This window comes from Oenanthe melanoleuca, chromosome 20 (assembly GCF_029582105.1).
Source record: "Oenanthe melanoleuca isolate GR-GAL-2019-014 chromosome 20, OMel1.0, whole genome shotgun sequence".
In the NCBI taxonomy this organism is placed as follows: domain Eukaryota; kingdom Metazoa; phylum Chordata; class Aves; order Passeriformes; family Muscicapidae; genus Oenanthe; species Oenanthe melanoleuca.
Window position 1 is genome coordinate 10,849,229 of NC_079353.1, and position 15,187 is coordinate 10,864,415.

At 54.5% G+C, this 15,187-nt stretch overlaps 1 protein-coding gene across 2 annotated transcripts; it reads left to right on the top strand.

Annotated features, from left to right (window-relative positions):
* Positions 1 to 1,778: 1,778 nt before the first annotated feature.
* On the top strand, positions 1,779 to 14,932 carry MYBL2 (MYB proto-oncogene like 2). Of its 2 annotated transcripts, none has more exons than XM_056507354.1 (14): positions 1,779 to 1,904; positions 2,401 to 2,494; positions 3,615 to 3,686; positions 4,069 to 4,161; positions 5,685 to 5,905; positions 6,063 to 6,219; positions 6,953 to 7,222; positions 8,415 to 8,798; positions 10,216 to 10,355; positions 10,654 to 10,753; positions 11,331 to 11,444; positions 11,847 to 11,963; positions 12,196 to 12,268; positions 14,204 to 14,932. In XM_056507354.1, exons 1-14 carry the CDS (start codon positions 1,885 to 1,887, stop codon positions 14,350 to 14,352), a joined length of 2,004 nt encoding a protein of 667 aa, XP_056363329.1. In that variant the 5' UTR covers positions 1,779 to 1,884; the 3' UTR covers positions 14,353 to 14,932. The 2 variants fall into 2 exon arrangements, with proteins under 2 accessions (XP_056363329.1, XP_056363328.1); XM_056507353.1 differs by having other exon boundaries at positions 1,780 to 1,904; positions 12,122 to 12,268.
* Positions 14,933 to 15,187: the final 255 nt, after the last annotated feature.

Sequence of the window (15,187 nt, forward strand, 5' to 3'; positions counted from 1 at the left end):
GCGGGGTGTCCCGGGTCTGTCCCGGTTGGATGCGGGCTGTCCCGGGTCTATCCCGGGTCTGTCCCGGTTGGATGCGGGTGTCCCGGGTCTGTCCCGGCTCTGTCCCGGTTGGATGCGGGTGTCCCGGGTCTGTCCCGGTTGGATGCGGGCTGTCCCGGGTCTGTCCCGGGTCTGTCCCGGTTGGATGCGGGCTGTCCCGGCTCTGTCCCGGTTGGATGCGGATGTCCCGGCTCTGTCCCGGGTCTGTCCCGGTTGGATGCGGGCTGTCCCGGCTCTGTCCCGGTTGGATGCGGGGTGTCCCGGCTCTGTCCCGGTTGGATGCGGGTGTCCCGGCTCTGTCCCGGCTCTGTCCCGGTTGGATGCGGCTCTCCCGGCTCTATCCCGGTTGGATGCAGGTGTCCCGGCTCTGTCCCGGTTGGATGCGGGTGTCCCGGCTCTATCCCGGTTGGATGCGGGTGTCCCGGCTCTGTCCCGGTTGGATGCGGGCTGTCCCGGCTCTGTCCCGGGTCTGTCCCGGTTGGATGCGGGTGTCCCGGGTCTGTCCCGGCTGGATGCGGGTGTCCCGGGTCTGTCCCGGCTCTCTCCCGGGTCTGTCCCGGTTGGATCCGGGGTGTCCCGGGTCTGTCCCGGTTGGATGCGGGTGTCCCGGGTCTGTCCCGGTTGGATGCGGGTGTCCCGGGTCTGTCCCGGCTCTATCCCGGTTGGATGCGGGTGTCCCGGGTCTGTCCCGGTTGGATGCGGGTGTCCCGGGTCTGTCCCGGCTCTATCCCGGTTGGATGCGGGTGTCCCGGGTCTGTCCCGGCTGGATGCGGCTGTCCCGGGTCTGTCCCGGCTGGATGCGGCTGTCCCGGGTCTGTCCCGGCTGGATGCGGGTGTCCCGGGTCTGTCCCGGCTCTCTCCCGGGTCTGTCCCGGTTGGATGCGGGGTGTCCCGGCTCTGTCCCGGTTGGATGCGGGCTGTCCCGGGTCTGTCCCGGCTCTATCCCGGTTGGATGCGGGCTGTCCCGGGTCTGTCCCGGTTGGATGCGGATGTCCCGGCTCTGTCCCGGGTCTGTCCCGGTTGGATGCGGGCTGTCCCGGCTCTGTCCCGGTTGGATGCGGGGTGTCCCGGGTCTGTCCCGGTTGGATGCGGGTGTCCCGGCTCTGTCCCGGCTCTGTCCCGGTTGGATGCGGCTCTCCCGGCTCTATCCCGGTTGGATGCAGGTGTCCCGGCTCTGTCCCGGTTGGATGCGGGTGTCCCGGCTCTATCCCGGTTGGATGCGGGTGTCCCGGCTCTGTCCCGGTTGGATGCGGGTGTCCCGGCTCTGTCCCGGTTGGATGCGGGTGTCCCGGCTCTATCCCGGTTGGATGCGGCTGTCCCGGCTCTGTCCCGGGTCTGTCCCGGCTGGATGCGGGTGTCCCGGGTCTGTCCCGGCTGGATGCGGGTGTCCCGGGTCTGTCCCGGGTCTGTCCCGGCTCTATCCCGGTTGGATGCGGGTGTCCCGGCTCTGTCCCGGTTGGATGCGGGTGTCCCGGCTCTGTCCCGGGTCTGTCCCGGCTGGATGCGGGTGTCCCGGGTCTGTCCCGGCTCTCTCCCGGGTCTGTCCCGGTTGGATGCGGGTGTCCCGGCTCTATCCCGGGTCTGTCCCGGTTGGATGCGGGTGTCCCGGGTCTGTCCCGGGTCTGTCCCGGGTCTGTCCCGGTTGGATGCGGGTGTCCCGGGGGCGGGGCCGCCAGCCGCCCTCCCGCGCGCGCCTCTTTGTGCGGGCGGGAGGCGCGTTGCGCATGCGCGGCCCGGCCCCGCGCGGGGGGGCGCCGTTGGCGCGAGATAGGAAAGTGCCGCCAGCGCCGCCGCTCCGGCCCGGCCCGGCCCTCAGCGCTCAGCCCTCAGCGAGCCCGGCCCGCCATGGCCCGCCGCGCCCGCGGGTGAGTGCCGGCCCCGTGCCCGCTCAGCCGCGGGCGGCTCCTCCCGCAGCCCGTTCCCGCTCTTCGGGGCACAGCGCGGTGCGGGATGCGGGGCGGCGGCCCCGCGGTACCCGCGCTGGGCATCGCCCGGCCCGGCTCGGCTCGGCCCGCTCGGCAGCGGGGCTGAGCGCGAACCCTGCGGCCCCTTTCCCCCGCGATCCGCTGAGCTGTACCGGGGAAATGCTGCCGGTGCCCAGATGCAAAGTCCACCCCGAGGGACAGAAGTGGGAAGAAGCGCTCTTTCCCCTGCTCTGGGCACAATAATACTTGCTAGCAGGCGCTGGAGCCTGAAGTTGAGGATCGCCTTTCAGTCTGGGGTGTGTGGGTGGCTGTCGATGAGGTGGGGGCTCGGTGCTGGAAGGGAGAGATCGGGAGCTTTGCTCTGTATGGTGGAGGTTACTCCCTCTCCTGCATTTTTATTAGGTAGAAACGATAATCTTCCTTTATTCACGCCTAGTGAGGAGCAGGATGAGCTGCATTACCAGGACACCGATCTGGATGTGCCAGAGCAGCGGGATGGCAGGTGCAAAGTCAAGTGGACACCAGAAGAGGTGAGTGAGAGCCTAAAATTTGCTGAGAGGGGCTTTGGGGTGGTGCCTCTGACATGGCACCCTGGGCTTGGGTGACTCCACCCCAGTCCTCACCTGCTGGCCAGGAGCTCACCTCCTCCTGTCCTGCCACTGGACTGGACCATGTGTCCTGTACTGAGCTCAGGCCTGAAGGAGGCTCAGAGGTTCAGGGGAGTTTGAAGTGTAGCCTGAAGAGCAAGAGTTCAAACATTTTTACCTTAAAATGTTTGTGAGTAGTGAGCAAAACAGCACTGCCTGCAGCACTCCTGTGAGCACAGAGGGGTCCAGGTGATGGCTGAGGCCTCCAATGAGCTGGAATGTGCAGTGGAAATGTACTCCTTTTTCTGGAGCAAAAGCAGGGAGTATTGACACTTGGGATCATGGTTTAGTCATCCTGGCTCAGAGCCTGAAATTTTCTGGGATATTCTCTTCCTTCCTCCCAGTTTCACTGTCAGTTTTGTGCTGTGTGAAATCTACAGCTGGAGTCAGAACACCAAGTAAGGTGGGCTTTGTGGAGGGATCAAAGCCTTGGGCTCCTGCTGGGCAAGGAATAATTTCATTATTGAACTATCCAGAGCTCAAAATTGAGGATGTCTCTAGCAGGCTTTCTGTGAGCTGTAGGAGTTGGCACACCCAAGTTATAGCAGGGATCACAAAAGAGATACTGTAGATCCCTGTAACACTGAAAGACAGAAGAGCACCAGGCAGGTGGTGATACACTTCAGTCAGTCAGCTTTCCTGGCCAGACAAAACCAGTGGCTGAGCTCGAGATGGCCTGTCTAATCAGGAGTGTTCTGGAGCTGGATAAGCATGTCCTTGGCCACAGGGTTTGAATCAGACTGCAGAAGAACAGAGCTGAGCTCTTGTTTTGTACTTAATGTATGAGCTTGTCCTAGTACAGAGCTCAGAACCAGTCTGTTCTAGTTGAGCTCCATGTACTGGAGGGTTGCTAAACACTGGTGTGAGCTGCCTTCCTCCCCTGAACACACAATACCAACAAAACCTTGACAGTTCAAAATATCTAACTTGTTCTTTTAATGTCATCATCCCTGTGATGTGTTGCCTCAGTGTATCTGAAAGTGGATGTTTTTGTCCTTTGCAGGATGAGCAGCTGAAGATGTTAGTGAGCCATTATGGGCAGAATGACTGGAAGTTCCTGGCCAGCCACTTTCCTGTAAGTGACCCCATGCCCAGCTGGGAATCCCAGTGTTTGCCTGTTGCTGTTCCTCCTTGAGCTGGTTCCCTGTGTCTGTGCAGTGGGGCTCTGTTCTGACTTCATAGCTCCAAACTGTGAAATGGAGCTGCTTTTGAGCAGGGAGACCTTCTTGCACAGAGGGATTTCCAGAGTGAGTCTGTTGGAGTTGGGGTGAGAAATTGAGATTCCTGTCCCTGCATCCACTGCCCTGGGTCCAGGACCTCCATATGTGTTCTCTATGTGCTTCTGCAGGTGTTTTGTGGGGCAGCCTGTGTGTATGGGGATTGCTGTCACTTTTGGAGCTTTTTGGGCCTCTGGAGCCTCTGGTCTAACACAAGGCTGTTCCCATTCCTGTTCCCAGAACCGCAGTGACCAGCAGTGCCAGTACCGCTGGCTGAGAGTCTTGAATCCAGAACTGGTTAAGGGTCCATGGACCAGAGAGGAGGATCAAAAGGTGAGTCAGGGCTGAGAGGATGAGAGAGGCTGGGGATGTCAGAGCCATCCTCAGGTGTTGTAAACTGTAGTGGATACCTGTGAGAGCAGCTCTGTCTGCCCTCCCCTTAGCAGCCATGGTCAGGATGTGATGTGATCTAGGCCTCTCCAGGTAAACACCTTCTCCCTTTCACACACTGCTGCTACAGTAGGCTGCCAAGGGAGAGAGCTGAAAAGGGAATTAATTCATCTGCCTGCTGGCAGGTCTCCACCTGGCCTGGCCAGGTTGGATCGAAGAGAAAATAAAACTGGCATTTCCTGTGCCACAGTAGGCAGGCTGGAGTGCATGTCTGAGGCTGGCTGGGTGAATCATGACTTGTGAGCCTGTGTCTCTGCTGATTCCAGAGTCAGCTGAGAGGGGCTGTCTCAGACAGACTCATCATCTTGATGTACTTATGAAAAGTTGGAGTGAAATCCAAATTTTGCCAAGGTTTTCTGGTACAGAACATCCAAGTTTGGCAGATTGTCTGTAATACTCCTGTTCCCTGGATTCTTTCCTTTTGGTCCCATTATGTTCTGTCAAGCCACTAAGGAAGCTTCTCCTGATGTTCCCTGTTCTTAGAGCAGAGAAGTTCCCCTTCCCTTTTCATTGTCCTGACTGCCAGCCTACCCATCCTGGCCAGGCTAGGCTCCAGCTCTCTCATTGCTTTGAGGCCTTGGCCTCAGTTTGGTCCATTTTTCTGTGCTTGAAAGGTAAGAGTCTGCAGCAGAGCCATTTGTTGCATGAGCATCACTTCTACCTGCACCTTTCAGCTCAGCTGGCCAGGGTAGGAATGTTCTTTGAGAACGCTTCAGCCAGGATTCTGGTGGGCTGAACATTGCAGGAAGTAAATTGTTTCATCCTGACTGTGCCCTGGACATTGTAGGAGCCCAGAAGGATTTCAGTACCCAGAAGCTTTTGTGTTGGGGCTCTGGCAAAAGTGACAAAGGTCTGGGTGGAGGGTAAGAGGCAGAGTGGATGGTTCTGAAGTGAATTTGGATCTCTCCCTGTGTGTCCTGGTGCTGTCAGGGCATGGAGCTGCAGCCCTGTCTGTCCTGGGTACCACACTGTTAAAGGGAGCAGCAGGCAGTGTACAGCTGATGGGAACAGTTGTCACACAGCCATGTCCTTGGAAATGGGGAGGGCAGAGGAGCCTTGAAGCAGGTTGGACTTGACCCTTGCTCCAAAACAGGAATGTGTTTCTGCATCTGGGCACCTGCCAGTCTCTACTCCATCTTCTGTGAGGGGTCATCTGCATTCACATGTGCCCTGTGGCAAAATGTCTGCATGGAAGCAGCCTCTTACAGAAATTTGAGTCCCTGCTCTCATGAGGGTTGGAACACCTGGTAGCTCTGCTGGGTCCCTCCAGCTTTTCCTCCAAAGGGCCTTCCTTCATCTGCCCTTACCTGGTCCCAGGAGAGACGAAGAACAAAGCCTGAAGATTACTGTATTGACCTTCCCCTCCTTTATTCCATTTCCTTATTTCCCTCCCACTCTCTCCAAAGGTAATTGAACTGGTTAAAAAATATGGCACCAAGCAGTGGACCCTGATAGCCAAGCACCTGAAGGGGCGGTTAGGGAAGCAGTGCCGGGAGCGCTGGCACAACCACCTGAACCCTGAAGTGAAGAAATCCTCGTGGACAGAGGAGGAGGATCGCATCATATTTGAGGCCCACAAGGTCCTGGGGAATCGTTGGGCAGAGATTGCCAAGCTGCTGCCTGGCAGGTAGGACCCCTCTGCTCGCTGCTGCCTTCCCTGCTGGGTGGCCCGTGGAGATCTGTGTGTTAGGCTCTTGGGATGGGGCTGGGGAGGGTGTTGGAGCTGCCAGCTGTGCTTATAGCTGCTGTAAGTGATGGTTTGTTCCCTTCTGCTTCCTCTGCAGAACCGACAACGCTGTGAAGAATCACTGGAACTCCACCATCAAGCGGAAAGTGGACACGGGAGGTTTCCTCAATGAAACCAAGGAGTCCAAGCCTCTGTTCTTCCTTGTAGAGGTGGATAACAAGGAGAAGCAAAGTCAGACGACAGCTGAGAGCCAGGTACTGCCCTTGCAGCAGGCAGCTGGGTCAGTCCCCTGCCCTGCTAATGCATTCTGGAGCTCTTCATCCAGCCTTCTGCTGCCTCTCGCTGCCTTTTCCACAGCCTGGTGTCTGCATATACAGCCTGTGCTTTCCCCAGCCTCCCAGATGTCTCCCTCCAGGAGCTAGAGGTGTTATGGGAGCCTGTGTTATCCAGGTAGAGGACAGCAGTCTGCTAGAGCTGTTAGCTTGCCAATCCCAGCATCAAGTCTGTCTTGGACACCCAATATTCTTTTGGCTTCATTGTGCTGTTGCTGGTGGCAGAAGGAGGCTGCTCCAGACAGTGTGTGTGGGAGCAGGGTAAAGAGATACTGTATTCATCTCTCTAAAACGGAAGGAGGGCAGTACAACCAGTGACTGTTTCCATGAAGAAAGCATGTAGTTTTTGAAGGCTGGCTCCTGGTAAGTAGGAAACATAGAACTGGTGCTACATGCTCAGCCTAAGAACAACTTTCTCCTGGGACACTGTTAAGCGAAATCTTGAATTAAGCAGTTCTGTGCTCATTATGTTGCATGGACTCCTTAGGTAGTATGGGACAGAGCAGTGAGGGAGAATGGGGATGTGAAACAAACCCAGTAGCAGGTAGGAGAGTGGGCAAAGCTGAAGGCTTCCAGATGCTCTCTGTCCCCAGGACTTGACACTGTTCCCTTGCTTTCTGCTGATATCTGGACTTTCTTTGTTGTATGTGCCAAGAACGTCCTGCCCAACTGGCCCGTGGATGTCTCTGAAATAAAGGAAGAAGATGTCAGTGATGAGGAAGTGACTGGTGTGCAGGAGTTGCCCTTGGAGCTGCCAGCTGCAGGAGTGGCAGAGCAGAATGTGGAGGAGACCCCAGTTGATGCAGTGCCCGAGGATGGCACTTTATTGGTCGAGTCACCATACAAATGGGTCGTTGAAACTGCCAACTCTATGTACCCAGCTTGTGCCCCGGCCCTGAGTGAAGCTCTGGACATGATTGAATCTGTAAGTAACAGACCCTTGTTCCTCCAGTTACTGTTAGGGGGCTGATCCTCACCCTTTTTGAGTGAACTTACTGGATCCCCTGATCATCACCCTTAAGAGGATTGGGTCTGTCATTGCCTTGCAGCTTCCCCCTGTCTCTCTTTCAGGGCTGGATTAGACCTTTCCAGCTCTGCTGTGCTCCACAGTATTGCTGTGGGCTGGTGGGTTTTCCTAGCTGGCTGTCCTTGTGCATGGGCTCTGCCTGTGTGGGAGGCTGTAAGTGCTGGCAAACTTGATTTCAAGCCCTTCTTTTTCAGCCACTGTTCCCAGCTCTCCTTTTCTTTAATGGTTCGGCCCGTTGTCACTGGCTGTCCTTTCAGTCCTGTCGGGGTGGGATAAGACAGAACAGACTGGGAATAAGCCAAGCCCACAGTGCTATGCAGGACAGACCCCTTCATGCTAGCATAATTGCCACCATTTGCTTTCAGTGGAGGCAGCTTCACTGAAATTAGTTATTTGCAGCCAGTCAAGCAGTGCTGAGGTCCCTTGGGTGACAAAGGCACACCAGGCTGAGAGACTGCCTAAAATCAACAGGGCACTTTGCTACCATCAGAGGGAAGTTGCCTCTGCAGCCCCCAGCCTGCCCTAGGCATTTAGGATCTGTGAAGTAGTCACTTTGCTTCCCTATAGGAAGACAGTGTGCCTGAGGCTGATCAGCACATCTGTGGGCCCTTGGGGCCTGCTTGTGTGGTGCTGGGTGTTGGTGGGGTGGAGGTGTGAGGCAGCTCTTTTCTGAATTGGTCTGGTTAGTTTTAATCTGCTTTCAGCTGAGCAGGTTACACCAGAGCCCCATGCCCAGCTTTAGGTGTGCCCAAGACTGTGGGTTGTTCTTGGGTGACACCTGCTTCGTTCAGACCCTGTCCCCAACCCTCTGCCCAGCTGTTTTTTTTGTCCCCCTCTCTGAGGGGGTGCAGCTGTTTGTGCAGCTGTGCTGTGAACCAAACAGGGAAACCAGCCTTGCATAAATAGAAAAACCTGCCCCATGCACAGGCAGGAGCTTTCAGCTGGGTCAGATCCTGCTCTGGTCCCAGCTGTTCCTGCGGCAGAGGAGAGCAGGGCTTGGTGCAGTCTCACAGCCCCGCTTGTTTCACCTCCCAGTTCAGCAGTGTGACTGCCCCCCTGGGCTGCTGCTGATGCTTTCCCTCGTGTGCAGGACCCCGATGGCTGGTGTGACCTGAGCCAGTTTGACCTGCCCGAGGAGCCGTCGGCGGGCGGCAGCAGCGGCGGCAGCAGCCCGGCCCGAGCCGCGCCCGCCCAGGGGCTGGCCCTGCCCAGCGTCACCGAGTACCGCCTGGACGGCCACACCATCTCTGACCTCAGCAGGAGCAGCAGGGGAGAGCTCATCCCCATCTCCCCGCACGCCGAGGGCAGCTTTGGCACCCCGCCCTCCGTGCTGAAGAGGCACAAGAAGAGGAAGAGCTCCCTCTCTCCTGTCACTGAGAGCGTCGCCAGCACCAGCATGTCCTTCCTGGACTCCTGCAACAGCATGACGCCCAAGGGCACCCCTGTAAAGACACTGCCCTTCTCTCCATCTCAGGTATCCTCTTGCCCTAATGTCAGGTACTCCCATCAGCTTTGTGCTCCTCCTGCCTTGAATGAGGTCATGTCATTGTGCAGAGTGTGCTCCTGCACTAAAAGAAGGCTCAGAGCCGGTTTCTGGCACTGCTTCTCTTCAGTGCTGCCCTTCCTGTGGGAGCAGAAGCCTGTGTCTGCAGTTTTAATAAAGCCCAGCTTCCCTGTGTGAGGGGCAGGGCAGTGCCCAGTGTGAGGAAGGAATCCCATGTGCATACCAGGGTGTGATGGAGAGCACACTGCTGCTGTCCCCAGGGCTTTGCTGCCCCAGCTGTGTGCAGCAGAGTGGCACCAGTGAAAACTTGTTTTCCCTCTCTGTTTGCAGTTCAGTCACACAGTCAGGCTGGGCAGCAAACACCTTGTGCAGATCTGTTTTGCTGTGCCTATGAAAATGTTCCTGGCCTTATCTTTGTTGCAAAAGGGACTCAGGATATTTCAGCCTTTGCTGTGACTCCCACAGTGTCCACACACGTGGTCTTCAACACATGTCACCTGGGAGCAGTGTGGTGGTGAGACCCACAAGTGTCTCATGTGGAAGTGGTGCAGCTGTGTCTATAAATCTGAATAAAGATTCTCCAGCACAGCTCACACTGCAGCTCTGTTGTCCAGACCCTTCCCAATTGTGCCTTCCAGGCCTTCATTTCTGCTGTTTCTGCAGCAGAAAACATGGGAGAGACACCACAGGAGAGTCCAAAATGCAGGTTCAGGTGGACCTTGAATGAAATGCCAGAACGAAGAAGAAATCAGAGTGGGACCTATAATGTACAGCTCCAGAGAGTGTAAAAGGCAGGAATGTCTGGAGTGAGCCTGAGAAGGCAAAGCCCTGCCTCAGGCTGGGCTTCCACCCTCAGTGAATGTCACAAACACCATTTTTCTCTTCCAAGAGGCTCTTGGGTACAAACACTGTTCATTATGGGAGCAGAGCTGTCACTTACTGGCTGTTGGGAAGTGAAACCATAGAAGAGTTAACACAGCTTGTTGTTTTGTTATAGTTTAAGCTGAAGACAACTCAGTGCCAGACCTGTTAACTTGTACACTTTGTTACATGGACTTTCCTCCTGTTTGCCAGCCTGAGGTTGGAATAGACTGGGTGAGCTGGGATTACCAGTGCAAGGAGAGACTTCTCTTCCACTCTGTAGTTGGTAGCTGTGATAGTTGTACCAGCTCATCCCTCATGGGAAGTGAATAATCTATAGGTGTGAGGCACCTACTGGCAACTTTCATGTGTGTGTCTGTGTACAGAACTGTGACCCACTCTGGATTGGAAGGGTTGTTTCTATTTCAGGCTTTCCCTCATATTTAGGAGGAAGTAATGGCTTGTGATGCAAGGCTGGGCTGCTTGAGACTGAGTGTCTTCAATTTTTCTTTCCTGTGCTGTGCAGTTCTTGAACTTTTGGACCAAACAGGATACACTAGAACTGGAGAACCCTTCCCTGACCTCCACACCTGTGTGCAGCCAGAAGGTGATTGTCACCACCCCACTGCACAGGGACAAGACCCCTCTGCTCCAGAAGAACTTGGCGTAAGTCCTTTCCTCCTCCCTGAGCAGTGTCCTTTTCCACACAGGAGTCTGGTCCAATTCAGACACAGCTCTCAGCACTTGTCATGGTATTACTGAGAGAGGGGCAGGGCAGGCTGGGGATTTCCTTACATCAGTGTTTTCCCTCCAAAAACAGCTCTTCTCTGGGCTGCAGGGAGTGAGTGTCCAGGCTGACTGGGGGCACACCAAGTGACTCTGCTGTGCTCAGCTGCTGGGTGGATTGTGGCCTTGTGTGGGTTACAACCTGTCTGATCCCTTGTTTTTGCCACTCTGCTTCCAGGTTTGTCACACCAGATCAGACATACGTGGTGGACAACACACCTCACACTCCCACGCCTTTCAAAAATGCCCTGGAGAAATATGGACCAATTAGACCCCTGGTAATTATTGTGGAGGGCTGTGGCTTGTGGTGCTGATGGATGTAAATGAGACACAGGGTGGGGGGAGCTGGTGCAGGGCTGTGAGAAAACTTACCTGCCAGAACAAAGGGCAGTAGTGCCAGGCTGAGAGGGGAGTGGTGAAGGGGGCAGTGTCATAGTGATAATTTCATTGTAAGCAACTGCAGGACTTTTAGCTTCTCTGTAAACCAGCTAAAAATGCCAAAAGCTGCCCTTGAATCAGGCTGCAGTGCTTGGTTACTGATGACCTTGAGGAGCAGGGAAATTATCTGCATAAACCCTGAGGAGCTGGATCTCCCAGGTATTGTGTACACACTGGTCTCCTGATGGCACTCTGGGATTCAGCTGATAAGTCTCTAACGTCTGTGAGGGACTGTAAACCCATCAGGCTAGCAGAAAACTTGTCATGTCTTTCTCAGCTGGGAAGCAAACAGGTTTTTGTGTTTGTCCTCCCACTGTGGGCTCTTCTGACCCCATTGTCCCTTGAGGGAAATGCTTGTGAGCCTGCCCAGCAAAGAGATTTTGAATGCCTTGTGCTCTCTCTGCCTTTTCACCCCAGCCCCAGACACCTCACCTGGAAGAAGACTTGAAGGAGGTGCTCAGAAGTGAAGCTGGCATTGAACTCATCATAGAGGATGATGTGAAGCCTGAGAAACAGAAGAGGAAACAAGGGGTGAGCTGGCTGTGCATCCAGTACCAGCTGCTAAGTTGCCCTGTGCTCTTAAGGAGTGTTTTGGTTGGTTTTATTCATCCTGCTATTGGTGCCCAAATGTTTTTAGCCCTGTGGCTACTCTCTTTTAATCAGCAAGAGGTGCCTGAGGTTAAAGCCTGCTTAAAATACTGCAGGAGTGTCCTGGTTTATGCTGAGCTCAGGGCTTGTTGGCACACTTGGAGCACTGGGGCAAGTTGGGCTCCTGGAAGGCTGTGGGGTTTTCCTGAGGTGCTGGTGCCATACTGGGTGTGACTTGGCCTTGGTGTGCTCCTGGGCCCTCAGGATGGCACTTTCCTGGCTGAATTCAGGATGGCACTTTCCTGGCTGAATCCATGCTGACACTGGTGTTCCTACATTCCCCAGCTGCGCAGGAGTCCCATCAAGAAGGTCAGGAAGTCTCTGGCCCTGGATATTGTGGATGAAGATATGACACAAAACCTGCCTGCCCTCCCCAAGACTGTGTGTTTCAAAAGAGCCCAGGTGAGGGGTTGTGTGCTCAGAGCAGGGGCAGAGCTGGCTCTGCTTTGAAAAAATACTGTGTAAAGCAGCAGTGGCAGCCTGGAGCTGCCTTTGAACAGCCCATGTAAATGTGGAAGGGCTGGATTTCTTCTTTCCTTATGCTTTTTCTCCTGGTGCAGCCTATGAATTTCCTGTCAAGGTCCCTGAATCTCTCCTCCTCAAGCAGGAAGAATGACAGTGGTTTGCTCAACAGGGCTTTTGTGCAAGTGCAGCCAGAGAAAATGTCCTACAGGAAAATGCCAAGCCATTTCAGACCACCAGCACCGGTAAGCCCTGCAGCAGCCCCTGCTCTCCCAGGCAGGAGTTAATCTGGCAGTGCAGCCCTTGTTCCTTGAGGAGTGAGGGATGGGGCTCTGAACTGCTGCACAGGCATCCCTGCACTGTCAGGGCTGTCTTTACAGCAAGGCTGGAAGGTGCTGAGCCAGAGGTGTCATTTTATGTTCCTCAAAACCACATATGGCCTGTTCAGCAGGTTTGGCCCTGAATTTCCTCGTGGGAATTCTCACCCATCACAGAATTTGGATGACTGCTCTGGCAGTCAAGCAAACCTTCCTTTTTCCAGTGGGCACTTCTTGAGCAGACCAGCTGCAGGCTCATCTCTTTTGCTTTTCAGGGCAGAGCAATTCTGAAGTGCTGTATAAAGGTTAAACAGGAGGATGTTTACCACTCCTGTGTTTTTAGGGTTTTTTTGGGTTGTGGGGAAGGCTGTGTGCCTTAGGCAGCACAGGCTGGCTTTATCCTGCTTCATCCTGACCCTGTGGCAGTACAGAGCTCCAGCTGGCAGTGTGGCACCTTGTGCTGAGGTTGGTGCTGTTAGAGCAGCTCTGTTCCTCAGCTCTGCACAGTTGGAACTGGGTTGTGCTGGAGTCACAGCTGCATACAAGTGCCCTCTGGGGCATAAACAGATCTCTCTACAATCTTCACCACTGGCAGGCAGGATGCATTCATGGAGGGGAATCCCTTATTTCCTGGGCAGTGTAGCTTAGACATGGGGATTTGGACCATAATTTTGTAGATGTTTGCTTGGGTTGAGTCACTTGAGATCTTTGGTAGCTTCAGTGGGGATAGAAACATGTACTGTCCCTTTTTGGGGGGGGTTAAACTGCAGCTGGGGGTTCCTGTGATGGTGCAGTGTTGTCCTCAGGAAACTGCAGTGAGGGGTGATCTGTCTCTGCATTAGAGCTGTCTTGTGAAACCTCTTTCTTCTGACAAATAAGTACCCCTCAGCCAGAGTAATTCCTTCCCCTTCCCAAAACAAACCCTTCCTAAACACTTCCATTTCTCCTCCTGTCCTCCCCAGGATTGTATTGCTCTGAGAGCTAATAGCTCTGTATAAATAAACTTTGGGAGTGACTGGGGGGTGACAGGGAGGCAGCTGCTGTGGTGACAGAGTACAGGTTTGCAGTGAAATCCCATTGCCCACAGCCACAGGGCTGTCTGTGCTGCTGCTGGGCTCTGGGGATTTATTGTGCTGCTCTGGTGCTGCTGGCAGGTGATTCTTTATTAAGGAATCTCATCCAGCCTCAGTGAGCCCAAAGCCACTCTGGCTGTGTGGGATGTTCCTGCTGTGGCCAGCCCTGGTTCCCTGCAGTGCATGTGAACAGTATTTCCAGGGCACTGCCTGTCTCCCGGCTGCATTCACCAGAGGAGTCTCAGGGGCTTTCCTGGAGTGCAGAAACACCTCATGGGTGCCCTTTCTGCATGCAGAGACTGAAGCACACCCAGGTTTTGGCTCCTTTGTGCTGTGGGACCCTGTTGAAACTGAAGGCACCATATTGCTGTTAAGGATGGCATTTCATGAAAATAGACCTGGGGCCCAGCAGCTCCTGTAGGAATTGAACTGGTTGGCAATAAACTCCAAAGCTGTGCTTGAATTCCTTCTATTCTGGAATCTCTTCAGGGTACTGAGTTTTAATGGGTTTGTGCTTTGGGGTTTTTGTCTTGAGGCAAGGAAGGGAAAGCCCTGAAAGAATATGTGAATTGTCTTGAAATGGAGCACTCAGCTGGGAAACTGCTGAACCTAAACCCCAGAAATTCCCACCTCAGCTGTGAGGAGAACTGGTGGTGGGCAAGTTCCTCCTGGTTGTTTTATTTTCCTTGTTGGTTTTGTTTCTTTCTGCAGTCTTTTAGAACAGGATGTCACAAGATGTTTGTCCTTGCCCTTGTCTGTGTTGTACACACACTTTCTTTTCCTTCTGCAGATGACCAGGGCTTGGAAAGCAGTGGCCTGTGGTGGAACCCGAGACCAGCTCTTCATGCAGGAGAAAGCTCGACAGTTTTTGGGCACACTGAAACAGAGTCACACATCAAGGACCTTAATCTTATCATGAAGGATTCTTCTGCTTTCTAATTTTATTTTTTAAACTTTTTTAATGAGTGGAGTGGGAACAACAGGAAAAATATCTTCTGCCAGGCCTTAGTATATGGGAGTGGATTTTTTTTCCCCCTTCAGTTCCCAGGTAGATCTACATTGTAATAAATTGGGCTAACTGCTGGCTAGTGTGTGGAATGCAAGTTTTGGGATCATTATGGAAAGGCAAACAAGAGAGGCTTGGAGAACTGACAGCAAGACCTCTCTGCAAGACCTGAGTTCTGGAAAAGTGGAAGCAGAGCTGTGTTCCACCTTGGAGCAGCACGTGCAGCAGCTGCTGGAGACCAGCCTCAAAGCATCCCTGGATTCCTGCTGCTGCTCTGGTACCTCAGGAATGGCTTTGTCAAAGTTCCTGCATGCCTTGAGTCTGCCTCCTGGCTTTCCCAGGGGATGGGGTGTCTCCCTGGGCTGGAGGAGGAGGAGGGAGGCTGTGGTGCTGTGGGGTGACCTGTTCCTGGAGCCCCTTGCTCCCTGTGGGGCTGCTTTGTCCTGCCATGGCTCCAGTGGGGGCCTCTCCCCACAACTGTGCTCCCTCTTCCAATAAATGATGGTGCTCACATCCCTTGGACTCTGCCTCTGCCTCACAGCAGCAAAGTGCTGGTTTTGTGTGGGCTCTTTGCTCTCCTGGCAACTTGTTGAATTCCTCTTGGCTCCTCAGCATGGAGGAGAAGGGATGTTCCCCACACACACTCTTAGGAGTTTCATCAGCTGTTCAGAAGTTTTGACTGCTTTTTGGGCATGGTGTGTTTGAGTGGGGGTGGTTGGAGGCTGGAGGAAGAGCAGCAGGTGTGGATGTAGCAGAGCCTTTTTCTTG